General features: G+C 41.6%; 1 protein-coding gene across 1 annotated transcript in view; it reads right to left on the reverse strand.

Annotated features, from left to right (window-relative positions):
• Positions 1 to 14,364, reverse strand: part of LOC132776486 (poly(U)-specific endoribonuclease-A-like) — a 31,360-nt gene extending 16,996 nt beyond the window's left edge. The window contains exons 1-3 of the mRNA XM_060778187.2: positions 14,242 to 14,364; positions 5,187 to 5,286; positions 3,369 to 3,480 (exon numbers count right to left, since the gene is read on the reverse strand). Of these exons, the coding sequence (XP_060634170.2) occupies positions 3,369 to 3,480; positions 5,187 to 5,286; positions 14,242 to 14,252 (223 nt within the window). The 5' untranslated portion in view covers positions 14,253 to 14,364. The remainder of the gene's footprint in view (positions 1 to 3,368; positions 3,481 to 5,186; positions 5,287 to 14,241) is intronic.
• Positions 14,365 to 17,090: the final 2,726 nt, after the last annotated feature.

The following is a 17,090-nucleotide window of genomic DNA, read 5'->3' on the forward strand; positions in this document are numbered from 1 at the left end:
GCTGCATCCTCTCACCCAACCTTTTTAACTTGTATGCAGAACACATCATGCGATGTGCGGGGCTGGATGAATGCAAAGCTGGGGTGAAAATTGCTGGAAGAAACATTAACAACCTCAGATTTGCAGATGACACCACCCTGATGGCCGAAAGCGAGGAGGAGCTGAGGAGCCTTCTAATCAAGGTGAAAGAAGAAAGCGCAAAAGCCGGGTTGCAGCTAAACGTCAAAAAAACCAAGATTATGGCAACAAGAATGATTGACAACTGGAAAATAGAGGGAGAAACCGTGGAGGCTGTGACAGACTTTGTATTTCTAGGTGCAAAGATTACTGCAGATGCAGACTGTGGCCAGGAAATCAGAAGACGCTTACTTCTTGGGAGGAGAGCAATGTCCAATCTCGATAAAATAGTGAAGAGTAGAGACATCAGACTGGCAACAAAGATCCGCCTAGTCAAAGCCATGGTATTCCCTGTAGTCACCTACGGATGTGAGAGCTGGACCTTAGGGAAGGCTGAGCGAAGGAAGATCGATGCTTTTGAGCTGTGGTGTTGGAGGAAAGTGCTGAGAGTGCCTTGGACTGCGAGAAGATCCAACCAGTCCATCCTCCAGGAAATAAAGCCTGACTGCTCACTGGAGGGAAAGATACTAGAGACAAAGTTGAAGTACTTTGGCCACATCATGAGGAGACAGGAAAGCCTAGAGAAGACAATTATGCTGGGGAAAGTGGAAGGCAAAAGGAAGAGGGGCCGACCAAGGGCAAGATGGATGGATGGCATCCTTGAAGTGACTGGACTGACCTTGAGGGAGCTGGGGGTGGTAACGGCCGACAGGGAGCTCTGGCGTGGGCTGGTCCATGAGGTCACGAAGAGTCGGAGACGACTGAACGAATGAACAACAACAATGGGTGGTATACTCCACAGCAATAGCAGAGCTCCAGCTATAGTGCCCAGCTGTGCCGATGCAACATTGTCATGGCTACCCACCCTACATCCTCCCTATCCTCCCTTCATCCTGTCTCCTGCCCCCACCCCAAAATGAAAAAAAATCCCTTCTTACTTGCTGGAGGCTGTCCACATTTGCTGACAGTGCAGATGACGCCTAAGATTACATCTTTTATGTGCTAGGCCCTTAAGTTAGGCACAGAACTAGCTGTGATTCGGCTTCTGCCTTGACAGTTTGATTACTCTGTCTGAGAAATCCACTGCTATCACTCTCTTGTCCCAGCACATGAGTGAAAAGCACTTGATATGTGGTGGAAGGGGAAGCTTATTATTGAATTGGTCTTTGTTTTGAATCTCTGTCCAGATACTTGCCAATACAATGAGAGGAAAAAGCCAATCATCTCAAGTAAATGAATATCAAATCAATCAATATTAACACTGAAGACCAGAACAAATCTCTCCTTTGAATGTAATGGGACTTGTGTTTCAATTTGGCTCATCTGACAACTCCGCTCAGCTGGAGCTACACTGCCAAATAATAGAGTTTGAATTGCATTATATGAATAGTGTAGACTCATATAATGCAGTTTGAACTGCATTGAACCACATAATGTGGGTCTACATTGAACATATAATGCATTCAAACTGAATTATTTAGCAGTGTAATTCCAGCCTTGGGCCCTAGATAAGAAAAAAAAACCCACAATATTTCAAGATTCTCCTATGTATAGCTATAGAAAGGGATTTTATTCTGCTAAAATAAAATATTTTTAAAATGTTTCCAATGTTAAGCATCTTTTTGGTGTTTTTGCAACTTTCTATGAAGTTTTTTTTCCCTCTTGAAAAATGAAAAGGAGATGTGAGTGTATTACTTGGTGGGAAAACAACATCTTTCTGATTGGAGTCAAACATTCCAAACCACAGACATGCTTCATAAGATACTTCATCTCTGCACAAAATTAACTATTAACTGCTAATACATCAACAATTTTCCTCAGCCTTCACTCTGGGACAAATTTATATAGCAACCTTATCTTGGATATCTAGCACTTTAATACTGTCATGGTTACCCCCAAAGAATATTAGGAGGTGTGGTTTGGCAAAGAGCTAAGTAGGAAAGTAATTATTTCCTGATTTCATTCTTGAAGGAAGAAAGCAATAAGTAATTCTGGCAATTTGCTTCCTGATACAGAATTTGAACACAGATCAGTTTTTGCAACTCAGGACTTATCCCACACAACATTTGCTTGCTGCTTTTTGGGCAGGAAATAACATGGAAATGCTGTACAGGTCTTATTCTATGGGGAATTTTTTGCACAGGAAACACAATTTTCTGGAATGGGAAACAGAGTACCATGCAGCATATTTTAGTGAAAGATTTCTATACAGCAATATGCACAGAAAACGCTGCTGTTCTACAGAAAATTCCAATTTCTGTGCCAAAAAAAAAGACCTTGCAAAATTTCTGCAGAATAAGTTGAAACTACAGTGGCTCCTCGCTCCTTCTCAGTCCGCTTATAGCAAACTTGCTGTTTGTGGGGTTTTTGTTTTTTTTTAAAAAAAAAAGCATTTCACCCTCCTTGACTTCCTCATCCTCCTTCTCTTCACCGCCTGGGGCCTCTTGCTGCTGCTTGGGCCCCATGCGGCATCACAGCAAGACACCCCAGGTGGCAAAGAGGAGGAGGAGGAGGAAGGTAAGGAGGAGGAGGGGGGAAGAAGAGCCGCCCCCTCACCCTCCTTAACTTCTTCTTCCTCCTCCACATTACCGCATGGGGCTTCTTGCTACCACTTGGGTCTCATGACTGAGGAGGTGTCACAGGGCCCAAACAGTGGCAAGAGGTCCCATACGGTAACAAGGAGGAGGAAGAGGAAGGAAAGGAGGGTGAGGGGGAGGCTGAAGAGGCATCCCTACATCACGGAATTTCACTCGCGGGTGGTCCAGGAATGTAACACCCGCGATAAGTGAGGGACTATTGTATAAAACTTTTTATCAGTCCAGAATTGTCCCTCATTGCTAAGGCTAATATCATCTGCCTCCTCCCCTGCCCCCAAATTTGCAGTTTTCACTTTTGCTGATTTGATCAAAAAGTTCTTTCTATGACTCCCTTGATCCTTCAGTGCAATTCTGTGGTCAACTTCTGCTGGAAAATAGCCATTATACTAGAGGGGGGTTAGTGACTCCTCAAGAGACATTGTTCCAGGTTAAAAAATAGTTTGGTGGGGTTTTTTTAAGTTTATAGGTTTTCCACTTTTTCAGGGTTCTTTACTTGTGACCGCAGTAAATATGGAAGGGTTGCTGTACTAATAAAAGATAGTATTGGGTCTTCCCTCCTTCCTTAGGTTTTGTTTTTCTGTTAATACAAAAAAAAAAACCCAAATAAATATGTCCCTCTTAGAAAGAAAAATAGTATGAAGGAGGTAACCTTACTTGAATAGGTTTTTGTGTTCTTCAGCCGTTGTTCATTTACATTGCGAAACAGAGGTTCAGATGCACTGTCTCTGGCAATGTTACTTCCCTGCTGAACAAAGCCAGCTTTCCCCTAATAACAAAACATAGAGTTCTTACAAATGGAGAATTGGCTGCCTGTATACAATGCTGGAATCTGATGCAAGGTAATTTGATTCTAGAAAAGCAAATATCTGGGTAGGGTTTTTAAATTTAAACTGAATTTAGCACAAATATTCTGACTATATTTTGATAGTATTTGAGGGTAGGCAAACTGGCACCCTCCAGATGTTTTGGGTGAAAAATCAAATAATACAGCACCAGCATCACCAATGGTCAGCAACTATGGACACTAATCTAAGACATTTGAAGGACCTAAGGTTGTTTTCCCTTGTTGTGTTTATTATATATTTGTAAACTTACAAAACCAATATTCTAAGTATACATTATGGTCAGGCCCGTAACCAGGATTTCGTTTCGGGGGGGGGGGGGGCTAAAACATTTTCAGGGGGAGTTTCGGGGGGGGGGCTGAGTCTGAGTGAAAGAGAGTCTACCCTAGCAAACCTTTTGTATCATTACCCCAATACCCCCATGCATATGGGATATATTGAGTATGGTGATCAGATCATGATATGAATAAACATAACAGTTTAAATAATGCACCAGTAAGGCCTTTTCACGAACCACCATGAGAATTTCGGGGGGGGGGGGGCTGAAGCCCCTCAAGCCCCCCCCCCCCCCCCGGCTACATGCCTGATTATGGCATGTGACAGCCCCAACTGTTCATGGGCAGTGATGGGATGAGTCACTAAAATGAATTGATCTGAACAATATGAGACAACATACTGTAAATAAATTGCTGATATTATTCTACGAGGAAATATAAATCACATCTTATTTGGGGTAAAGGTGGGCACCGCCTGGCTCAGTACCTTTTCCCAATCAAAACCAGTATGGGGACTGTTAATATAGCGGTCTCCTACATCAAGGTAGACATGTGATATTCCTTTGCTTGTTGCTGGACTTCAGCTCTCTGTATTTCACGCTGACTAGAACTGATAAGAGTTGCAGGCCAACAATGAGCCACACTTCGTTTTTATCCCTATATTAGGTGGGTGGTTTTCTTGTTGGGGACATCAAATGCATTTTCAATTCTTTCTATTATTCAGTTAAAATAAACCACAATTCATTAGAAGATGTGAATTAGAACCAAATTCTCCTTTCCTTATCATTACACAAGTGGAAGTAAGGAAACATATGATCTTCAGACTCATTTTTATCACCCTAAATAGTGATTTAGTTTGATGTCCAAAAATGGCAACTGACTGGCAGACTGAATTATCAGATCAGTTTGATTGTTAAGATATCTTTTCACGTGCAGTTTCCTCTAAATAAGCCTTGTTCAATCTAGTATCTTCCTGATAGTTTTGATTCCCAGTAGGGGTCGGCAAAACAGCAAAAATCTGTTCTTTTTTTGTTTTCATTTTAAATATTTGGTACCTCCCCTTCCCAGTTACGGGGAGATTGGGGGGACATTCAAATTTGTAATTCGGAATCCAGAGTTCTGTTTCCAGTTCAGGAAGAATCTTTTCAAACATAGAATAGCGAGAGGGGAGCACCCAAAATTTGAAATAAAAACCGAACATATTTCTGCCATTGCGCACACCCTTAATTCCCAGCACCCTGGCTATTGGACACAGAAAATGGTAATCTTTGTTGCTACTATGAAATACACAATAAAAAAATCTGCACTATTTCGGTATGGAGTTTTACAACATCTTGCATTTACACAATTGATACCTGTAAGGAAATTGTGTAGTCTTTCCCAGGCACAAAGCGGTTCACATCTGCGTCCCATAGTTCATTGAACAACTTGGAAAGTTCATGGTTCAAAGGCTCCCTAGAAATAAACAGAAAGGCATGGCACATTTGTTTAAAAAATGATCAGCTGAATTATCCAAACAAATATCAGATATTGGCTTATTCAGTTTTAAAAACCTGAAGTGTGGAAGCTCCATGACTGAAGTCTAAAAATGCCGCCGCTGCTGAAAATAGAAGAGGTCCTTAGGGTTTGAGACTGAATAATAATTTATACCCCGCCACCATCGCGCCAAGGGAACTTAGGGTGGCTTACAATGCATCAGTAAAACAACAAAGCAATAGCAATGACATGGAATTTCACAACTAAGAGTACTTACTTACTTAGGCGATCCCTCGTTGGACAAGTAAGATGGTCTTCTTTGATTACTATTCTTGTGGGTTTGTAGGTGGCTGTGGAGCCCTATTCTTGATCCGCATCTTCTCCCACAGTGAAGGCATTGGTTTCCAGGTGGAAGGCAGTCCCGGTTGGGGTTGGCTTGATGCGCCTTCCTCCTGGCACGTTTCTCTCTTTCACCCTCCACTTGTGCCTCCTCAAATTCTGCAGCACTGCTGGTCACAGCTGACCTCCAGCTGGAGCGCTCAAGGGCCAGGGCTTCCCAGCTCTCAGTGTCTATGCCAGAGTTTTTAAGGTTGGCTTTGAGCCCATCTTTAAATCTCTTTTCCAGTCCACCAACATTCCGTTTTCTGTTCTTAAGTTCAGAGTAGAGCAACTGCTTTGGGAGATGGTGGTCAGGCATCCGGACAACGTGGCCGGTCCAGCAGAGTTGATGGCAGAGGACCATTGCTTCAATGCTGGTGGTCTTTGCTTCTTCCAGCACGCTGACGAACTAAGAGTGCCTTGACATTGTAGAAGTAATGCAGTTCACCATTTTAATTGGTCCATAGTTTGATGTTTTGAAGATGAGCATTACGGTTTTACAAGTCTTCACTGCCAAAGAAAGCTGGTGTGTCACCAAAATAATTCCCTAGCATTGTGCCATGACAGTTATGTGGTATCAAACATCATTGATTACTATGCCTAATGCAGAGGTAGAAATCAGGAGGCTCTCCATACATAGCTGAACTACTACTCCCAGCATTCCTTACCAATAGCTACATTGAGTAGAGATTCTGGGACCTGCAGTCCAACAGCCAAGAAGCAGGAACAATATGTTGTATAGTGAATTCCTGCAAAAAGCAATGATTCCTCATCTAAATGTGCACTGACAGAAAGCTAGAGTTTTTGTAAGCATGTTGGAAAGCCTGGGGATACAAACTGATAGAAGAAGTGGATAAGTACACATGACAGAAATAGTGCATGAGACATTCAGATGCATTTCCAAATGTCCCCTATGAAAATGTTCAAAACCTCTCGGATATGCTCCAGAAAGACACTTTTCATCATAAGACCGTAACTTTGTAAAAAGAATGTCCTGAGGAGAGGAACATTTGTTCTATAATCCCGAGGCTTTGTTCATGATGATAAGATGTTTATAAGTGAAGGATTTTACTTCAAAATAGCACATCTAGAAATAATATTCTTAATTTAGCTGAGACCCATTGAACTCACTGAAGGTTTAAGTTGCCAAAATTAACAACAAAACATCACATCCAATATAACCAGCCCTGAATATGATTGCCAAAATTAGTTTGCCTCATTGATTTCAGCAGGCCTGTTCTGAGCATGATGATCCAAACATCTGTATGAAACACAAATAGCAGATCAGATTAACTCCATATTACCTTCTTTTGGCGGGGGGGGGGGGGGGACATTAATTGTGAGCCGAAGCTTGGAAATTGCCACATCCCAGAATAGCAAAAATTGGCGTGTGTCCATGTGATTAGTGCTGGTGTTAACATATAAAGCCCTAAACGACTCCGGCCCTGTTTACCTCTCCGAACGTATTCTCCCCTACGAACCATCAAGACCACTAAGATCGTCTGGAGGGGCCCTGCTCTCGGTCCCTCCGCCTGCACAAGCACGGCTGGTGGGGACGAGGGACAGGGCCTTCTCGATGGTGGCCCCTCGACTTTGGAACTCCCTGCCATTAGAGATCAGAACTGCCCCCTCCCTCATGACATTCAGGAAACTAACAAAGACCTGGTTGTGGAACGCGGCATTTGACAACTGATTTAATTCTTTGCCCACATGAAAGGAGGATGATGAATGGGATTGCGATGGTGTCGGACGATTTGACTCTTTTAACTGGGATGATAATGTTTTAATGTGTATGGTGCTGATATTTTAATCGTGTAATGAAGTGGCATTGTGTTGTTATTGTATATTTTTTGTATGTTAACACATGTTGTGAACCGGTCCGAATCCCTCTTTGAAGGTGAGAGGGTCGGTATATAAAACCTCGAAATAAATAAATAAATAAATAAATAAATAAATTAGCTTATTTTAATTTCTTCTTTTCAGCGAAAGGAAGGAGAAATTGTAGGTTGGCCATGTTGGCCATGTTCTAGAGGCATTTTCTCCTGACGTTTCACCTGCATCTATGGCAAGCATCCTCAAAATGCCTCTAGAACATGGCCATATAGCCCGAAAAAACCTACAACAACCCAGTGATTCCGGACATGAAAGCCTTCGAGAATATAAGGAGAAATCCACCATTCTCATAAAGCAAGAATGGGCAACAGCTACAAGTCCAAGAACAAGTTACCAATTTAGAAGATGAACTATCACTTCTGGAGGGTTCAATGACAAGCAATTCACCATCTTTCTTGAATCAGAAAAATCTGGTAAGGGGAGTCTGGAGGAGTCAAAAGCCACAAAGACAACCTTTGGGTGTATGAGGTGCCCTCACTTTTCCCACTCCTGTTCTAGAGAAAACTCTATTTTTGTCTGGTCAAAACTGGTTAAGCAGGAAAGTCCTATTGAGATATGTGACCATGATTTGTTACTATGTGTGTTCAATTCATGGTGACCCTAAGATGAACCTATCACAGGGTTTCCTTGGAATGCTTTGTTCAGAGATTTACTGTGAAAGTGTGACTTACCCGAGGTCATTCAGTGAGTTTCCATGACCGAATGGGGATTTGAGTCCTGGTCTCCAGAATCTTACTGCAACGCCCAAGCCATTACACAATGCTAGCTCAGTGGTCAAGAATCACCATTTTTACTATTTTTTCATAAATATGTTTCCTTTACATAATCATGTAAGCTTTCAAGGTCTTAACAGTTTGTTTACACAATATCATTTTGCCAGGAGTCAAAAATAAATAACTTCTAAAAATATTAAGATCAAGATCCAGTCAAGATCCAGTATCAGGAGATGCATCTCCAGCACATAGCTACAACATAGTCCTGGGTCATTTCCCCCAAAACCCATCTTTACAATGTAGAAGCCACAACTACCCCCAATGCCATTTGATTTGTTAAATTTCCATGTTGGTTGAGAACAGGAGAAGCAACAGAGTTTCCAGCTATCTTCCTTTAGCTGAATGTATTATGACAGGCGCTTGGAGGTCCTTAAGAATTATGTCAGTACTATATGTCCAATTAATGTAATATTATCGGTATCTAGTTTTAGTTTTAAATTTACCAGTAGCTGCTGCATTTTCCACCCTCGGCTATACTTGAGTCAATAAGTTTTCCCAGTTCTTTGAGGTAAAATTAGATGCCTTGGCTTATATTTGGGTTGGCTTATACTCGAGTATATACGGTAGTCAGTTCTGTCCTTTGCAATATAGCAAATAGAAAGTGTCATTCATTGGAGGTTTCTCGTCCAATTACCAACTGAAGCTGACACTGTTTAGTTTCCAGTATCAGATGGATAGTTAGGCCATCTAATACTTCTGGCAATCTCAGGTCTTTCTCTTAACTGATCTTACATTAGATCCTTGAGTCCACCATGAACTCTTCAGTCTGTTGATTCAGATGAAATAGTCAGATGATTCAGATGTGTTGCCAAATTCAGATGAAACAGTCAGATGATTCAGATGTATTGCCAAATGTAAGAGGTTATTTTAGATTTGAAGCAATAACCACACCTGTTGAAAAAGCTTTAGCAGGCTTATTGATATAGTAGGCCAATAAAGATGAAATAATTGTGAAATTTATAAGCCCTACCGAACATACTAACTTCCCATTCTGCTGTTGGGAGCCATAGAAGGCAGGGGAGGAAACACACTAGATCAGTGGTTCTCAGTCTGTGGGTCCCCAGGTGTTTTGACCTACAACTCCCAGAAATCCCAGCCAGTTTACCAGCTGTTTGGATTTCTGGGAGTTGAAGACCAAAACATCTGGGGACCCACAGGTTGAGAGCCACTGCACTAGATCATTAACAACTCATGCTGGATGTTCTGGTCTACAATAAGATCTCTCAGAGCTTTTTCTGTGGGTCTTTATAAGAAAAACTGTCCTATCTGTTCTTTTAACCTCCCTTAAATTCATCAGCTCTATGTTGGACAGGTGCACTGATATCTAAACAACCTATACTATATAGATAACAGAGTCACTGTTTGTTTCATACCATCCAAGATCTTTGCGTTACAGGGTGACAAGCAATGTTTGATCACACTGGATAAGAGTTTGTGTCTTTCTCTGTTATGATTTGCAAATGAGGCCTCATCCTTTGTCTGTATGTTCATACTCCATGAGATCAATGGCTACTCCTGCTCCATGTATACTAACATCTTCACTAGCTGATGTTTGTAAGACAACATTCCAATATGTTTATACAACACTAGCCATCCCTGCCTCGCGTTGCTGTGGCCCACTCTGGTGGTCATACGGGTTCTGTGTGGGAGGTTTGGCCCAATTCTATCATTGGTGGGGTTCAGAATGCTCTGTGATTGTAGATGAACTACAAATCCCAGCAACTACAACTCCCAAATGCCAAGATTCTATTTTCCCCAAACTCCACCAGTTTGGGCATATTGAGTATTTGTGTAGAGTTGGTCCAGATCAATCCTTGTTCGAGTCCACAGTGCTCTCTGGATGTAGGTGAACGACAACTCCAAAACCAAAGGACACTGCCCACCAAACCCTTCCAGTATTTTATGTTGGTCATGGGAGAACTGTGTGCCAAGTTTGGTTAAATTCCATCATTGGTGGGGTTCAGAATGCTCTTTGATTGTAGGTGAACTATAAATCCCAGCAACTACAACTCCCCAATGACAAAATCTTTTTTTTTTTGAGTGAAGGACATACATTGGGTTGTTAGGTGTCTTGTGTCCAAATTTGGTGTCAATTCTTCCAGTGGCTTTTAAGTTCTGTTAATCCCACAAATGAACATTACATTTTTATTTATATAGATTACAAGTTGGACAAGTTTAAGTCTGCTAAGGTAACATTTGGCAGGATTGTACTGCAGTTCGTACTAAGATTAAAAACCTCCCAGAAATGTAGACTTGGGAAATTCCCATCTTGGTGGATTGCGCTTCATGTCATCCTGACAATGAGAAGTTGGACTTTCCATGAAGGTTCATTCTGGGATGGCATGGTGAGCAATGCACATCCACTGTTGGAAATGCTGGGTTTTGTTTTGTTTTGTTTGTTTGTTTGAAAAAAAAAGACAGAGTAAGGAGTTGACAATTTCTCAGTTTTAGGTTTCCAAATTAATTATATATATTTTCTTTGTGTCATTGTTTTTAGGCCTGATACTATTCCATTATCCAGATGGAAGCCGCAAGGGAGCACTAGACAGAAAAGGATAGTCTATTTTACGGGGGGGGGGGGGGGGGGGGGGTGAAGGAGAAAAACCATTTTCCCTATTTTCACTGGTTATTCCCCCCCCCCCTTACCATGTCATACAGGAGTGTTGTTTCCATAATTATGAAAAGGATGGCGGGAATAGCAGCAAAACAGGAATAAATAGTTTTACTCCTTCAACCCCCCCCCCCCCCCCATCCCTTCATAAAATGGATTATGCTTCTTTGTCTGGCATCTCCTTTTGGTCTCTGCCCAGATAATGAAACAGTGCCATTGGCCTGCTCCTGGGGTTATTTGGGGCACTATATCAAAATATTGTACTGGATAGACTGCATCAGCTCTGCTTTCTTATATATAGTGTGTTGAATGACAGAAAAGTTTGTATTATAAATCTGTGGTATGAAATATGCAGACTTTAAAAAAATAATGTGTCCTCTGTGTCTAAAATATTAAATTAAACATTACATTAAAATAGCTTGATTTTAATGGGTGAACTGAGTGAAGAGTGGTGTGTGTATATGGCATATGTTCTGTATCTCAAAAACTATGCCTGATAGGGGGAAACTGGTGCCATTTTTTGAATAATCAGGTCAAATATACTCAGAAACAGGTCTAACATTTAAGGCACCAAAATGTGTGTTGGCTAGTGTTATGTTGTTGAATAGTTATTTGAAATTAAGTTATGTTAGGTTATGGACATAGTTGAAGGCTAGGAGAGAAACTGAAGGAGAAGGGACTAATATTAGTAACTTGAAAAGAACATTGTTCTCTACCATTCAGGAGCAACACACAGGAAGAACTATATTATACCGTACCGTACCGTACCATACCATACCATACCATATCATACTATACTATACTATGTTCTTTTGCTCTCCCTTAAATCACATCAGCCTTGTGTCGAACAGGTGCACTTCATAAATTACCTAAACAACCTACGCTGTGAAGACAACAGAATTATCACCTGCACTCTTTTATTGTTTGGGGTGTGTCCTGGTAAATATCTAGTCAATGCCAATTAAGAACAAACAGACTCAGTTGCCAAGGTGCAGGCCAAATATAAACGCACAAACATTTGTTACAGAGAGATTTGCAAAGAGATTAACATAAAGGGAAAATGTACACATGACACCTAAACCTCCTTGTACATTCATCTCTTGGTGGGAGCTCACCCTGCTTCCCGGATTTGAACCACCAACCTTTCAGTCAGCCAGTTCAGCCACTCAGCAGTTTAACCTGCTGCACCACCGAGGGCTCCACTACCCACTTTTACATCTAGCTAATATATTACTTTTTAATCGACACATACAAATAAAAACTTCTCACTCCCCGCATGACCCCTGAATAATGTGGAACACAAAAATACCTAATAACACTAACAGTTATTTTTCAGAACAGCATTTTGATTCCTCTGTACCACAAAGTAACTTGTGACATATTAACTCCACGTTTTGAGATTTCATTGCGTATTGGATTATGTCCCAATGCCTTAAACTATTGCCAAAGGTTTGATTAAATATCTAGAATGGATGGTTCTTGAGGTTGCAGAACTGTTGGTGAATAACACACTAGAGCTCAATCTATGCTGTCCTATATCCCAGGATCCACTTTGAACTGGATTATTTGAGTCTACACTGCGAGATAATCTGGAATAAGCAGATAATCTGGGATCAGATCCTGGGATATAGGCAGTGTAGATCCGACCTAGGTTAATACGAGGGGTATTTTTTAAGTAAGGTCCGTTTGAACATAAGTACGCAATGAAAGTTTATTTCAAAAAAGAAAATTTATTTTCAGAAAGTACATACTTCACTCTATTTTTTGACATAGTGCCAAGTTTGTTCAAACACTTATCATACCTCTGAACCAATTTTAAAATACCCTCTTCATAAAAAGCCACCAAATCGTCTGTAATCAAAGAAGGGCGACTGGAGCGGTCCTCATCATGGACGTTGTCACAGCCATCTTTGAATTGTTGTACCAACTTACGCACTTTGCTTTCACTCATAACAGTATCACCGTACACTTCACAAATCTGTCGATGAATTTCTGCAGCAGGCAGGTTCCTTGCTGACAAAAACCGTATCACTGAGCGAACCTCACATGCGGCGGGTGAGTTGATAGTCTTAAACATTTTTAAAACACAGAACAGAACCGTACAGGTTAGTTACAGAGCGGAAACTGAGCACAGTTGTTCCCGAGGCATGCCGGTAAACGAAGCACATGCTCATTGCGGTATGCGTGCAAACTACTAGTGTCTACAACAAAACGGACCTTACTTAAAAAATACCCCTCGTATTTATCCCAGAGGGAAATTGAACTTTCTATACTGGAACAAATCATGCTACAAGTGGCAGAAGAAATTCCAAAACAAGTGACAGAAGAAGTCCTGCAGAACAACATTCTCTTCTTCGTGTTACTCAATTTCTTGTGTGTTGCAATATTTTTCCAACAGAACTGGCACATTCATAAAAGGAAACTATACTCTAAAGTGCCTGTGAAACTCCTGTTGTGTAAATATGGGGAAAGCCTCCTTCCTCCTACTAACAAATTCACAAGAACGGTTTTGCTTTGGAAACCTCCTGCGAGACTAGGAACATTGGAAACCAGCCAATGAAATTGGCCTTAATATAACAGCTAAATTTTGCCAGCCTCAAAGTTTATATTGCCAGCCTCAAAGTTTATATTGCAAATCCCCACTGTAGTTCTTTTAGGTGGAGTGATGATGGATGATTGGATCCTGGTTGTGACGTGTCGGTCACACAAATATACAACATTTTCTAGCATCAGTCAGATTACTCTGGCTTCAGATATATATACCAAATCTACATACACCCAACCTATAAATATCATCATGCATAACTACTTTAATGATCAGTGGATTTATTGTTTAAAGTAAATAACTGCTTTAATCTCTCAAGCCAGTTCCACTGACTTCCTTAATAACTGCCACAATGAATAATGCCAACGTATAAATAGAACCAATCTTGCCTGGATGCTGAAAAATCAGGATTTGAGTTTAACTGCATTAAATACACAGCAATTATATAAACCTTCTATTAAGTCCATACAATGCAAAGGTCAAAAATGCTTCCTCTCACTACAAGTTCATTTTTCTCCATTTGTATCTGATAAGATAATTTACAGCGGCTTATTACAAGCAGAACTACCTTTTAAACTCATTTTTACAGCCGTGTTGTTGGAACAAGCAAGCAAATAACTTCGGGAAAAAAATTATATTTCAGAGAGAGTTTTTCTAGGATTAGATAAACATCCCTTGAAGTTTAACTTGTTCCTTAGGCACAAGAAAGGCAAATAAGGCAAACTTTCCCTTACCTTTCAGTCATGTTGACTAAATGGTGTTTTTTCTCCCTTCCACCTTCGTCTCTATCAAACTGACTCCCAGCAAACCGAATGTCCAACTGAACTTCTTGAAATTCCTCTTTGAGCAAGGTTGGCTTATTGCTCCACCTACAATCTAGTCACTAAAAGCTGTCTCAATGTGATAGATAAAGTAGGGATGGAAGGAAGTAAAGGGAGGAAGCAGGGTAGGGCTGACAGTACTATCATTGTGCCTAGCTTCAAAACGTGTGCTTTGTCACAAGCATAGAATCATAGAATCATAGAATCAAAGAGTTGGAAGAGACCTCATGGGCCATCCAGTCCAACCCCCTGCCAAGAAGCAGGAATACTGCATTCAAATCACCCCTGACAGATGGCCATCCAGCCTCTGTTTAAAAGCTTCCAAAGAAGGAACCTCCACCACACTCCAGGGCAGAGAGTTCCACTGCTGAACAGCTCTCACAGTCAGGAAGTTCTTCCTCGTGTTCAGATGGAATCTCCTCTATTGTAGTTTGAAGCCATTGTTCCGCGTCCTAGTCTCCAAGGAAGCAGAAAACAAGCTTGCTCCCTCCTCCCTGTGGCTTCCTCTCACATATTTATACATGGCTATCATATCTCCTCTCAGCCTTCTCTTCTTCAGGCTAAACATGCCCAGCTCCTTAAGCCGCTCCTCATAGGGCTTGTTCTCCAGACCTTTGATCATTTTAGTCGCCCTTCTCTGGACACATTCCAGCTTGTCAATATCTCAAAGCACCCAGTGAAGAAAGGCAAATAGCAATAACCGTCCACAGCTGGGACGGTTATTGCTGTTTGTTTCTTTAATGACTGAAGGGTAATCATAAGAGGGTTTATTTTAGGAGACTTGGAAAATGACACAAATATTTAACTGTATTTTTAATTATTTTCAATTTTTGTAGTTTCCATGTTTTTAAATTTATTCAGTTGGGGAAGCTGTTTCAGGAGCACCTGGAGCCCCTATTTGTGAAATGTCATCTGTAATTTAATTGTCATATCCTGGAATTTGTAGTTTGGTGAGGCATCTGTGTCCTTTGGCAGAGAAGGCTCAAGACCTTTTCAGTCTACAGCTCCCATGACTCCATAACATTGAATAAAGGCAATGAAAGTGGATTCATTCTAAAGCATAGATGAACCCCAAGGCTTTCTTTCCATTTCTTTCCACTTTGGCAGGAAAAACAAAATGCAAAGATACAGAATGGGGGACAATGCCTGGCTCGAGAGCTGTACATCTTGGAGTCCTCGTGGACAACAAGTTAAACATGAGCCAACAATGTGATGTGGCAGCAAAAAAAAAAGCCAATGGGGTTTTGGCCTGCATCAATAGGAGCATAGTGTCTAGATCTAGGGAAGTCATGCTACCCCATTATTCTGCCTTGGTTAGACCACACCTGGAATATTGTGTCCAATTCTGGGCACCACAATACAAGAGAGATGTTGACAAGCTGGAATGTGTCCAGAGGAGGGCAACTAAAATGATAAAGGGTCTGGAGAGCAAGCCCTATGAGGAGCGACTTAAGGAGCTGGGCATGTTTAGCCTGAAGAAGAGAAGGCTGAGAGGAGATATGATAGCCATGTATAAATATGTGAAAGGAAGCCACAGGGAGGAGGGAGCAAGCTTGTTTTCTGCTTCCCTGGAGACTAGGACGCAAAACAATGGCTTCAAACTACAAGAAAGGAGATTCCATCTGAATATGAGGAAGAACTTCCTGACTGTGAGAGCCGTTCAGCAGTGGAACTCTCTGCCCCAGAGTGTGGTGGAGGCTCCTCCTTTGGAAGCTTTTAAGCAGAGGCTGGATGGCCATCTGTCAGGGGTGATTTGAATGCAATATTCCTGCTTCTTGGCAGGGGTTTAGACTGGATGGCCCATGAGGTCTCTTCCAACTCTTTGATTCTTTGATTCTATGAAAAGCTTCTAACACTTTTGTTTTTTAAAAAAGGAATTCCAAGCAGGCAGGAACTGTAAAGGTCACGTTAAAAAGAGTGCACCTTTTTCTGCTGTAGTAAAGGTAAAGGTTTTCCCCTGACATGAAGTCCAGTCGTGTCCGACTCTGGGGTGTGGTGCTCATCTCCATTTCTAAGCTGAAGAGCTGGTGTTGTCCATAGACACCTCCAAGGTCATGTGGCCGGCATGACTGCATCCAGCGCTGTTACCTTCCCGCCGGAGCGGTATCTATTGATCTCATATTTGCATGTTTTCGAACTGCTAGGTTGGCAGAAGCTGGGGCTGATAGCGAAAGCTCATGACGCTCCCCGGATTCAAACCTGTGACCTTTCGGTCAACAAGCTCAGCAGCTTAGCGCTTTAACCCACTGCGCAACCAGGGACACCAGCAAAAACTTCCTGTTGTTTCAGGGCTTTTGTGACGGTGCGAGTGGCACCACCTATGTGTAGAACTGTTAGTTGCAAGATTTAAGGTGTTGTACCATGCTTAATCCTGCCTTTTTACCCTGCTTATGTATAAGTTGGATCGATTGGTTACTTATAGCTGTCAATCAGTATTGTTTGGCTCCACCTCTTCCTGGAGGAGGGGAGTGCTTCCCTTTTCATTCTGCCATCAGAGTTTCTATCGGATGGACGTGAGTAAGAGATTTGGCTCTAAAAGTCCCTGCTTAAATTACCTCTCAGCACCAGTTCTGAGGTTTTTTTACCCTTGAGACTTATGCTTCATGTTCAGACCAACCTGAACGACGTTGGAAGTCTCAAGCGCCTTCAAACTGGTTCTTTTGGCACCAGAGGAAGATCCTGAGTCTTCAAACATAGGCCATTTGAACTGGGGTTCTGGTTTGCTCCAGCATTCACAGCCATTGAGGAAAGAGGAAACAGGA

This window comes from Anolis sagrei, chromosome 5 (genome assembly GCF_037176765.1).
Source record: "Anolis sagrei isolate rAnoSag1 chromosome 5, rAnoSag1.mat, whole genome shotgun sequence".
Taxonomy (NCBI): domain Eukaryota; kingdom Metazoa; phylum Chordata; class Lepidosauria; order Squamata; family Dactyloidae; genus Anolis; species Anolis sagrei.